This window comes from Mustela lutreola, chromosome 1, assembly GCF_030435805.1.
Source record: "Mustela lutreola isolate mMusLut2 chromosome 1, mMusLut2.pri, whole genome shotgun sequence".
Lineage (NCBI taxonomy): Eukaryota > Metazoa > Chordata > Mammalia > Carnivora > Mustelidae > Mustela > Mustela lutreola.
In genome coordinates, this window is record NC_081290.1 from 129,616,581 (window position 1) to 129,628,950 (window position 12,370).

The 12,370-nt window shown below is 34.8% G+C and overlaps 1 protein-coding gene across 16 annotated transcripts in view; it reads left to right on the forward strand.

Annotated features, from left to right (window-relative positions):
* Nucleotides 1–12,370, forward strand: part of RAPGEF2 (Rap guanine nucleotide exchange factor 2) — a 234,978-nt gene that overhangs the window by 145,780 nt on the left and 76,828 nt on the right. Inside the window, exon 1 of one of the 16 annotated variants that reach the window (XM_059174269.1) lies at nucleotides 631–970. The exons of 13 other annotated variants lie outside the window; for them this stretch is intronic. In XM_059174269.1, coding sequence (XP_059030252.1) covers nucleotides 911–970 — 60 coding nt within the window. In that variant the 5' untranslated portion in view covers nucleotides 631–910. Of the gene's footprint in view, nucleotides 1–630; nucleotides 971–12,370 lie in introns of those variants that run through there. 2 more of the 16 variants (XM_059174275.1, XM_059174285.1) reach the window with 2 other exon arrangements.

A 12,370-nucleotide genomic window follows, 5' to 3' on the forward strand; every position in this document is an offset into this window, starting at 1 on the left:
AATGGCTTTCCTTGTGCGTTGCTATGCCAACTGCCTGCAGCCATGGTCCTCCAAAGTAAGCACAATAATGTAATTATATTGGTGTATTGCATTCAGACTCATGATTCTCGAGATTGTGTGTGTGCATGTGCTGTGTCTCTGTTAGTGACTCTCTTGCTAGCAGTCATGCTTGTGTTGAGTGTGAGGGACAGACATCATTAAATTAAATGTCCATCAGTGTCATGCTGCTAAGATTAATTGTGCAAACTTGGTTAGTGGAGTGGGACAGAGATCACTGGTCACCACTCTGTCAGCATCATTAGCAGCTAGGGAGGAGGTCCCGATTCACATGCTCTGCCCTGATTTTTTTTCTTTCTTTCTTTTCCTCTTTTTTCTTTTTTTTTTTCCTTGGTTGGAGGGATCCGTATGTGTGATTGCAGATGAAACAAGAGTATTAACAATGCTCGGCTGAATGCTACAGACTGGTTCTTATACCACCCTGACTAATATAATTCTGTATTAAGCCTTTTTGAGGGGAGTCTGTGTGCAGTCAGCCATTTTAGCTTTTTTTTTCCCTTCTTTTCTTTTGGCTCTTGCTCTTCAATCTCAGAAATGATCTTGTTCTCTCGGAAGGCTGAGAACTGTATAAGGTTTCCTCAGTCTTATCCTAGCCTCAGATGGTTAGAGTTTCAGTGTTATAAAAATGGAGACGAACACCGTTGTTCGGATTCCTTTTCTGGTCTACAAGTGTGAGGGGTTTTTTAAGCTCACCAGTAGTGACACTTTAAGCTGCAGCTTGGTTTCCTCCTCCTTCTTCCTTTTTTTTTCCTTTTTCTTTTTTCTTTTAATTTAATGCTGTAGAGGGTGACTTGCCATCCATGAGAGATTGGTACATGATGTGTAAATTCAGTTCAGCATATGTTTCTTCATTATGAAACCACTAGCAATCCCAGCTAACCATGGAGTTATGGGCCAGCAGGAGAAACATTCAGTAAGTATCGCAAATGCTGCTTGTGCTTCAACAGCACGTCAGAGAGAATTGCTTTAAAATGGGAATTATTGCTGCTTCTGTTCAGGGAAAACAGGTTTTTTAGAGGGTGTAATAGTCTGCTTGGAGGAGGGGAGGGTAAGTTACGACTGGCTTTGCTTCCTATTTTGTTGTAATTTTTATTTAAAAATTTTAACAAGACCAACAATTCATTTAAGGCAAAATATTGGACAGCCAGTTTCTATCATCAGAAATGAGAACTTGACAATTCAGTTTTAACATAATACTCAAATAGTTTTTAAAAAAATGTTTTTTATAGTTGAATTTAATGAGCAATCATGAAAAGGGTTATTGGGAGCAGGCGTCTGTGGTAAGGAATTCACATATACGTTTGAGGGAAGGAGAGCTCTGGATATTGATTTGGTAATAAAATGTTCGGTCAGTGGGACTCATCTGACTTCTTAACGTGCATTAATAGGTGATAAAAGCAGAGAATAATTTTTTTTAATGTCACAAGTATTGTTCTTTATAATTGATCCCATGAGTCAGCTATGCATTTGTCATGCTGAAATCCCACAGGCAGTTTACTGCTGTTTGTGGGAAACACTTTTCTATGGTTAACACCAAGTCTTCGCCTCCTGTTTTAGGAATGGGAGTTCTCACAGTGCTACTTTTACGTTACAATGTTGGAAGTTTTCTGCCATCACAAGAATTCATATTTTTATATATCTATTCTTTAAATTCCCCAAATCAAAACATAGGAATTTAGGCGGCTTATATAGTAGTCTAAGTATTTTTGAATTGCCTATTTTTACACCATAGCATAAACAAGTATTCTATTAGGGTATAGGAATTATCTTCTATATTCTAAAAAGGATAAGATGTTAAAATGCGAAAATGGAGATAGATCGGTAAGGCTTTGAAAATTTATAGAGAGGAGGCCATGAATGTGGAGTATTTATATGCTTAGGTTTATGTGTATAGTTTGTTTATAATGATGAACAAAAATATAAATTAAATCCAAGAGATTTTCGTAGATGAAGTAACTGTTAAGGTACTATCCCGCTTTTCCAGTGAACTACAGGATGTTCTTAGGGCAGTATCTGTGGTGGAAACATGTTATGATGCTGTGCTTAGAGCCCAGCCCTTCATAATGAGATCCTAATGGTAGCTCACTAATTAAATCTCTTCGGGTCAGATCTAGGAAAAGATCAGCCTTATACTTATTTCACTAATAAGAAAGGTTGTTATAGAAAAGTTCTATTGTAGTTTGATTTTTTTAACAGGGCCTTTGAAATTAAGCTCCTCTGTTTTCATGGTTTCTCCAGGTAAAGGTGAGAATATTACTTAAGACTACTTGAGGAACCTTTGAAGGAAAGTTTAAACTACAGGGTTCTTATCTCCCTTTTTCATGTAACCTTTCTCCAAATGGAGGGAGGGGGTATTTAAATTAATAATATAATTTTAGTGAACAAAGAAAATTGTTAAAATTATTTACTGGTGGTGGTGGTGGGGCAGGGGTAGAGTGTTACTAGATTTGTGACAAGAGCACTTGGGACAGATAACACCAAATAAAATGTAACCTACAGCACCTGGTATACTGTTCTATAAGCATGTTTGTTTCCTAACAGGTGCTTTATGTATCTATTTTACTGAAATTTAGGGTAACACTATGACAAAAACAACTGCAGCCATAAAATAGCCTTGAATCAAGCAATTTCTAAAAAACATGTGAGTTGGTATTTCCCATGATACTTTTACAAGTTGGATTACTAGAATTGGCCATCGTAGAACATCTTGTGCGGCAGAGCTGGTAGCGTACGGTGTCAAGATCTTGCGCTGTACTCGTTGATGAGTTTTCTGGTCATTTAAACTTTGCTGTGTGGTGAGTGGACCTTTAGGATTTTAATGATTTACAAAGAGTTGACTAGGAGAATAATTACTCTGACTCTCACATAACAGGTGACTCATGAACTGTTGAACAAAAATAAGTGAGAATAACCCACTTTTGACTTATGAGGCTTATGAGAATAATGTCAGAGCTAATTTTAAATGAGTAAAATTTAGTAAATTCGGAAATACTTCTTTCTTGCTGCTTTTTTTTTTTTTTAAAGATTTTTATTTATTTGACAGAGAAATCACAAGTAGGCAGAGAGGCAGGCAGAGGGTGGGGGAAGCAGGCTACCACTGAACAGAGAGCCTGATGCAGGGCTCGATCCCAGGACCCTGAGAGGGTCAGAGGCTTTTGTGGCTTTTTAAGTGGTTTCGCTTCTTTGACAGTAGAAGATAGTGAGAAACTAAAAAGCAAAAAATGTTAAATTGGGTGCTTTTAAAAGAGCTGTGATTCAGCACCAGTGATAAATTCACTTATTCTGCTTTGTCAGGATTTTTCAGATCTTAGGGACTTTTTTTATTTCTGGCTAACTCAGTTGCTGGCACATAGTAGGTGCACAATAGCACTGTTGAATTTCTCATTTAATTGTATTTTTGGATTGATGAAGTCTCATTTAACCCTCTAAACTAGTAAATTTCATCCCCATCTCCATTCCCCATCCCAGTTCTAGAAAGTCAGTTGATAACACTGAGATGGATACCTGTGCGTCACCGAAAATGTACCTGGCACCGGGCTCTGTCCTTACAGTCATCTAGTGCTTTCAGTTAGTCTTCAGAGGACTCTACTGGTTTCATGGATTTTGAGAATAAAATACATTTTTAAAAGTATCATAAAACTGTACTTTCCAAAAGACTACCGTTGAGCACCAGTTATACAGATTGCGAATAAATATTTCATGAAAATGTTTTATAAGCTCAGTAGGTTTGGGGAAAGCCTTAGGATGACATTAAAGGTGTCACTACTCTGTTTACCAACTGTTTTTTAGTGTGCCTGAGGTTATCTAATGGGAAGGGTGTTCCTTGAGCATTCTTTTAAAAATTCTGCACATAGGATAACTTTGAATCTTTGCAGATTTTTAAATGAATTACTTAAAATGAATTAGCTTGATACTGTGAAACCGATAACCCCTTTTCCAGTTGTGCATTTTTTCTAGAAATTACCGGTATAGGTAGTGAGCTGTACTTACAGTAGATGAAACCTCAGACGTGATTGAATAATAATTTTAAATAGTAGTGTACATAAGAGAATGCTTTACTTAAACGTATGAAATAAATCACAATAGCTGTCATTTATCGAGCACTTATTGTATGACAAGCACTATGTATTATCTGACTTAATTATTACAACAACCCTCTAAAGACAGAGGTATCACCACCTTTTTAGAGATAATGAAATTGAGGCTTAGCAGGATAAAAATAAATTTTACCAATGTCTAGTAAAGGTGGAGCCGTGATTGGAAGCCAGGTTTGTCTGGTTTCACAGGACTAGTTTAACCACAGACCTATACTACTTCTCCTTATGTAGCCAAATTTAGAGTACATTAAGTGTATAGACTGCATAATTATGAGAGTTGGTATTAAACAGTGAAATACATAACTTAAAAAAAATGCTTACTTTTCTTCCTGATGTTTGTGCCATTCTAAGAACTGTCAGTAGAACTTTCATAAAAGAGGGACACCTGGGTGGCTCAATTGGTTAAGCAGCTGCCTTCAGTTCAGGTCATGATCCCAGCGTTCTGGGATCGAGTCCCACATCTGGCTCCTTGCTTGGCAGGGAGCCAGCTTCTCCCTCTGCCTGCCACTCTGTCTGCCTGTGCTCAATCTCGCTCCTCTCTCTCTGACAAATAAATAAAATCTTTTTTTTTTTTTAAGATTTTATTTATTTATTTGAGAGAGAGACAGTGAGAGAGAGCATGAGCGAGGAGAAGGTCAGAGGGAGAAGCAGACTCCCCATGGAGCTGGGAGCCTGATGCGGGACTCAATTCCAGGACTCCGGGATCATGACCTGAGCCGAAGGCAGTCGTCCAACCAACTGAGCCACTCAGGTGTCCCACAAATAAATAAAATCTTAAAAAAAAAAAAAAACTTTCGTAAAAGTAGTTTTATAAAGCTACTTATTGCTATGTGAAATTTTGATGTCATCTTGAAACCTAAGTTGGGATAATCAGGAATAGATGCCATTTAGCTCACTCAGTTCCTTCTTCTTTCAGTTTTTCTGTGTTTGGCCTTATACACACATACCTTTTTATTTTTGCTGCTTAACTTTTTAAACATAATCTTCATGCCTCAACTTCCGCTGTTCCCTTTGTAACTTGTGATAGCCTGACCTTGGCCACTTGTGCTTTTTTAGAAGCACTTGAGTCTTGGTGTTTCTTCTACCCTGTCTATATATTTCAGTGAAATCTGCATCTATCGTGGAACCCAACCTGAATTCGTGATTGCCTCTCTGAAGTCCATACTGGTCATGGCTTGTTTGTAGCCATAAATATAAATTTCATTATTTCATTAGCCCTAACCAAGAAGGATATAATGTAGCATAACCATATGTCTGAATTCCTGTGGTCACTAAGGTCCTCTATAATCTGCCTTCTCTTCCCTGTGAATATACTTTTCCCCCAATTTTGACTTTTTTATTTAGGACAAGATGATCTGATCACAGACCCTTCAGATTCATTCTCTTTTCCTGTTCCTCAGCACTGAATGGTCTTTGCTTGACTTTCACTTGCTCCTATTCTCTTCATATTCATCTCTGCTTTTTCTGAATAATGATTTAGTGGCACTAATATGTAAGCTTAATTTTATTTATTCTTCTAACCAGTGCTTGTAAATTGGTTTATTTATAGTTAGATAAGAGATCATATCTTGAATGAATTTTTTGCCTTCCTTGTAATAAGGATATAGTTGCAATTCAAAATTGCCAACTGTTGAAAGTACAGCATAGAGAAGGAAGATTAACATGTGAGGGTCTGAGGCAGGAAGATGTAGAAGCAACTGAGGAATCAGAAGTTTAGGAAAATCAAGGAGATTGTCATCATTGGAATGGATTATATTAGAGGGTAGGCCAATACAGGTGATGGAGAGGAAGATATTAGGATACCTGACAAATAATGACTATAGTTTGAAGATCGAGCAAAGGAGTGTTACCTCTTCTTCATCTTCACCCTCCCAAAGCAACCCCTCTATCTTTAACCAAAATAGATTTAAGAAAACTTGATTTTTAAGAAATAGCTCTTTTTCCTACCATGACAATTTGACCTTGTCTGTAAACACTGAGTAGAGTCTCTTTAATATAATTTGATTGATACGTTTTCCTTAGCGATGTAGAAAATAGCACTGAGATTAATTATAGATGTTAGGTTATGCATCTTTTGGGTTAAAACTCCACCTTTTCTTCATCTGATCCTTTTTTTTTTTTCATCTATTATGACAGATATAGTTCCTGAGATGAAATAAACTCATCTCTTGGGGAGGTTTTTCCACTATGCTAGCTAACAAAGAGGCCTGAGAGGAAGCAATATCCTATTGTTTTATTCAAGGACAAGGTCATCTTGCCTTGGATTTTGGCCAAGAAACCCTAGCAACAAATAATAGATCTTTTTACCCTGTTAGAAGTGAAGAAATCTATTTTAGAAACTTGCAGTGTATTGCATGCACTACTTATATGTGTGAGATGGGAAAAAGCTATCTCTTGTGGGCTATATTAAAGAAAAATCCTTACTTTTAGTCAAGAGAAGAACCATACTTCCCATCCTTGCTTTTAAATATTGTTTAATAATTTAATAATGGTGTGTTTAAAAATAGACTGTATAAAAATTCAATTAAGATTAATGAGAAGACAATAATCAACTTGAAAAAGAAAAAGAATATTTAAAATGCATCATTAGAAGCTCAATTATTTCTTCTCCTTTAACTGTTTAACCATAGTAAGATCACTAATCACAGTTTTTCCTTCTCATTTAAAGTATCATATTTTATATGTTTGAAGTACTTATACTTAATTTGCACCAAAATAAATGCCCTGTAAATTTGGTCATGTAGCTGTAAATATCCCTGCATATCCATTTTCTTGAGTTTAGATCTAACAAAACTCTTAAATATTTTATTCAGGTAATCTGTTAAAGAATCTCTCCAGAGTAATTGTGCAGTTTTCTTCATTTTGCTTTGTTTAATAACAGTCACGTAAAAATTATTTTTATTTAATTTAATTTTATTTAATTTAAATCCCTAATGAGGTACTTTACTTTATGTACTTAGTAAAAAGAAAAACAATACCTTAGTACCATCACGTCTTTGGCAGTTTTTTGTAAACTTCGAAAAACTTCACCTGTTTAGATCAGATGACCATTTTATCATTATCAACGTATTTTATTTGGATTATAGTTTGGTTATGAACTTTAAAAAAAATTTTTTTAAAAACAAAAGAACTTGAGTGGATGTATATAGACATACACCTGTGTGTGAGTGTGTTTGTGAGTGTTTTAAAGGAAAGTTTGTATATGTGTCTTTCAGGTCCCTGTTAATTTCCTTGTTCTAAGATCTTTGCTCTCTCTGACCTCCTTATTTTTCATTTTCATTAAGAAATGAAATTTATTTTTGAAGACCTGACATACGCTCATGATTATTTCCATTTACAGTATTAAAATACCAGTGCTATTAGTACTGATGTAGGAGTTACACAGGACTGTTTAAATAATTGTGCCCAGGGGCACCTGGGTGGCTCAGTGGTTTGGGCTGCTGCCTTCGGCTCGGGTCATGATCTCAGGGTCCTGGGATCGAGCCCCGCATCGGGCTCTCTGCTCCGCAGGAAGCCTGCTTCCCTCTCTCTCTCTCTCTCTCTCTCTCTCTGCCTGCCTCTCTGCCTACTTGTGATCTCTGTCTGTCAAATAAATAAATAAAATCTTTTAAAATAAATAAATAAATAAATAAATAATTGTGCCCATTTTTTGGGAACACAGATAAGAACCATATACAAAAGCATATAAGAAAACATAAGCATACATTTATACCGTAAAGCACATAGAGACATGATGTAACAGTATACACTCACAGAAGTGTTGTGCACCATACAGGTAGTCCTTTTAAGCTCTTGGTCCCTGTCCTTGCCTTTTTTGTTAGTAGAGAAACATCCTTGCCACCTAGAACTAGTCAGTTGTCAACCTTTGTCATTTCTTCTTCTTGACTGAACCGATAGCATAGGCCTTTTATGTTAGTTATGTTGTATTCTATCTTTTACTCATATATATTTAGTGTATGTATATAATATATAATGATGGATCTTATTCATACAGTCTATGATGTCTGTCATATCTGCATAACTTACGAGTCAACCACTTATCAATGCTTCTTTAGTATGTTGAATCACTATATAAATATTGCCTATGCACTTTGAATCTCTTCATTCCATATCAGTACACAAGATCATACTGCATGTTCATTATACAGGCTCTTCTCAGAGATGTCTTAGTTATGGATTAACTTTACATTTGTTGATTGATAAAGTGATAGTCTGAAAACACCTTTCAGACTAAAATACATATTCTTTTTTTATGAATTCTAGAGAATTCTAGAGAAATGGATGATTGGTTTATATATTGACTTGGAATGATTATAAAATGAAATACATATCTATACATTATTTATATATATGTATATATACATATATATGTACATATATATACATATATTATATATATATAAATACATTCATATATAATGAATGTATTTAAGGCATGTGTAGTTGTTTGTGTAAAGTAATTAAAAGTAGCTAACCCATAATCTCATTTCTAATTTAGGTATATAGAAAAGGCTAGAATTTAACATTCTGTATGGCTTATTTTTTTGGTAAAAGCTATTTTTAATTAGAGAACTTAAAAACATAGATTATGATGGGAGCACCTTATAATGAATTATTTCCAGTAGGTCAACTTTTCACTAAGTTTAAGTGCCTGTACACAACTTGATCCCTTCATAATAAATGAAGACAAACATGGCTGTAAGAAAAGCTCTAGAACTGTAATCTTGATGGCCTCTGTTCTCCTAGAGAAACAGAATGGGTTCATTTAGACATTTCTACTCTCTGAACTATTTCAAATAAATGAAAGCACTCTTTTTTTTTCCCTCTCAGTAATCAGGAAAAATTTGGAGGTAAATGAGGGTATTGTGACATGTAGTCTTTTTGGGTTTTATGGAACTGAGAAGTGCATAGCACTTTTACTGTTAGTGAAAGAGAAGATTGCTTGGAGTTATCAGTAAGGATTTAGAAGGATTCACTGGACCTGTAGTGGCTGGGCAAGGGGGAGCCAGGGGAGGTTGGCAGAAGTTGAGTAAGGAGTATAGCTTACAGCCTCGGTTTCCAGTGATTGAGATGTGAAGGCTGAAATTAACTTTTTCTTTATGGATAATTAATCTCATACTATCTTGTTTTCTTAAAAATATACTTTGATTTGTATTAAGTGGCAATTAAAAATGGGCATTTATGTTATATTTGTATTATATTAATGTATAAATTTTCCCATTTCTTGTTTGAATTAACTTCATTTGTAAAAACAATCAAATGTCAAAATTATACTACTCTAGAGATAACATTTACCTAAATATAAAAATAATTTAAAATTATTTTAGAAGGGATACCTCTGAATAGGTAAACTAATTTTCGGTGCTTGTTTGCTTTGTTTTATGGTTATTCAGGTAGCAGTCTAACCTGTGGTTTGTCTGCATTATCAGTTTGGTGCATCATTTATAATTTTAAAAAATATATAACTTACATGTTCATTGAAGAGAAAGCAGGTGAAGACAAGGACAGAAAAAGAATCACAGTTTTACTAGTCAGATAAAACCATTGGTAACATTTTCATTTATTATGTTATGTTACCATACCATACAATCATTAGTTTTCAGTGTACATTTTAATACATATCTTATTACAGACATATTTGTATTATACCAGAGTAAAAAAAAATCTGGTAATAGCATTTGTTCTAGAATTTCCTTCCCCCCAAAATATATGTAGGAAATATATTTAAGGACAACTGATTTAAGAGACCCACTATAATTAGTATGAATCTTCTATCCTAAACTGCTTTGTCTACTTTATAGTTTCAAAGTTTGCCATATATTATATATTGATATGTAATAGAATATGTATTATATATAGATATGTGTTAGAATATGTATTATATATACTATTTTACATTTTGAGGAAAAAATTATTTACTTAGAGCTTTCTTAATTAATGTTAGGACTCCATCCCAAATATGGAATAGAAAAAATGCATAATGTGATTTTAATAAAGCTTATTGTATTCATATCATTGTGCCTTTCTTGAGGTTTATGAAAAATTTTAGGATACTGGAAGTCAATATTAAAATGTCAAAAGAAAAAAAGAAAAACTTTCAAATGGCTTAGCTGAAGAAAATATAAAACACCTGTGAAGGCATTTCTGTCCTTTTCCCTTTCCACTGTGTATCATGTCTTACTGCTGAAACCTTTTATGTTTCTTTTAGTTGGGCATATTCTCAGATTTCTTTACCCTTCATTATTCTGTTTGCTTATTGTCCCCCTGAAAAAAATTAACAACTTTGTAGGAATAAGATTTAAAGCCTGTGTGTTAAAGAACAAATATAGCGAAAGTTGATAGTAGTGATATTAAATGAAAAATTACTTTTGTGGGATAATTTAAATGTCTCTTGGTTTTTTCAAAGAGCAAGACCACTTAAACTCTGTCTTTGAATAGAAGAATAGAGTATAGATTGTATTTCTCAAATAATAGAAATGTATTCAGTATTAATTGAATAAAATGTCAAAAATAAGAAAACATTGAATATTTTCTTGTGGGATTTATCCAGATTTCTGTAAAAGAGATTAAAAAATAGGATTTGAAGATTTTGCATCTGTTTGCATATATTTAAATGCTTGGGTGAGCAGTATTGACAAAAAAAATACATAGGAGTGCACAAGCAAGAATGTCACGTATAATTGGAGTAGTCTGCAAAGAAGGAAATAAGACTTGAATTGTGCCACAAATAAGGGCAAGAGATAAGCAAGATGTGAAGAAAAAAGGATTTGGGAGGCATGTTTGCAAGGCAAACAGAATGAGCTAAAGCAATGAATCAAGTGTTTGGGCACAGTCAAGGAACAGTGAGTGTAGATGAGCTTGGATGACGTGGAGGGGCAGTGGGAGGTGCACACGTTGATGAGAGAAGGCTCATACTGTAGAGCCTTCTGAATGGCAGGTCAAAGAGTTTTGGCCCAATATTGTGGATTCGGGTATTGATTAGAAAGCCATTAATGGTAGAATATAGTGAAAAATGTGATGTGGCCAGGGTACCACTTGGGATTGTGACATTCATGAGTTAGGTTTCTGAAGTATGGGCTTTGTTTTAAGTCTTTCTTGAGTGTAGCTAGTAGTCAAACCATTTCTATCTGTCTGGACATAGTTGAAAAATCATTTCTTCTAATTGTATTAGGTGAGCAGGCAGGATGGATCAAGAATTCCCTAACATTGTTTTCTTTAAAACTTTGTATTTTAATGAAAATGTAATTTCTCGTCAAATCTAAGACACCATTGATTGATTCACCTTGCTTTCAATAACCAGTATTTTCTTTTCATTGATTTTAAGATGGATCCCAATTTCAAAGATGTTGAAATAAAGAGAAATTATGTATCTTAGAATCAGTGAGTTAAAATATTAGTATACTACCTGGTATAATTTTGTTTAATAACATTTGTATATTATAATAATATACATATAGTTGTGGAACTAGATATACAAAATCACAGGTTTCAGAAAAATGTATTTTGTATTTGGTCTTTGTTATTTGTGAATAAGCCTTGGCTTCTGTCTCAGAGTTGCTCACAGAAGAATAGCAGGAGAGACACCTGCTGACATGCGCATTAGTGTTATGTATCGGGCCTACTGGGGGAATGAACAGAGGGCAGCTGGAGCTCACCTGGTGGATATGAGCAGATGTAAGAAATAATGCAGACAGATTTTAGAGGTTTTAAGCAGCAGATCAGAGTCATCTAATAGAAGAACTAGAAACCCAAGATGAAATGAAGCTGAAGATGCCCTGCTCCCATATTGGTTTCTATAAGACCATAGTCTTATAATTGATATGAAGCTCTCTTTTCTACCTAAAGGGAACTGAATGCTGAAATATATGTTTAAAAACTACCCTTGGGATCTACAGGAGCTCTTAGAATTTAGCAGTGAGTGCGAGAGGGGGAATCTCACGTAGGTTCCTAGGAGTAGTTTCACTTTCTATCTATAAAAATAACCCAATTTAGGAAATAGCTTGTACATGAAATAATGAAAACTGTAATCTGATCAGTTGTAACCTTTGTGAAGAAAGTTACATAGAGAGAAGGCATGAGGAGGAACTGTAGCCTAGTGGCCAGAGGAGGGCTCTAGGGCCAGGAACTCAGACTTATATTCTGCCTTCACTACTTCCTAGCTATGTGAGCCTCGCTAATTTATTTAGCTTCCCTATTATGTGGACTCCATTTGCTAA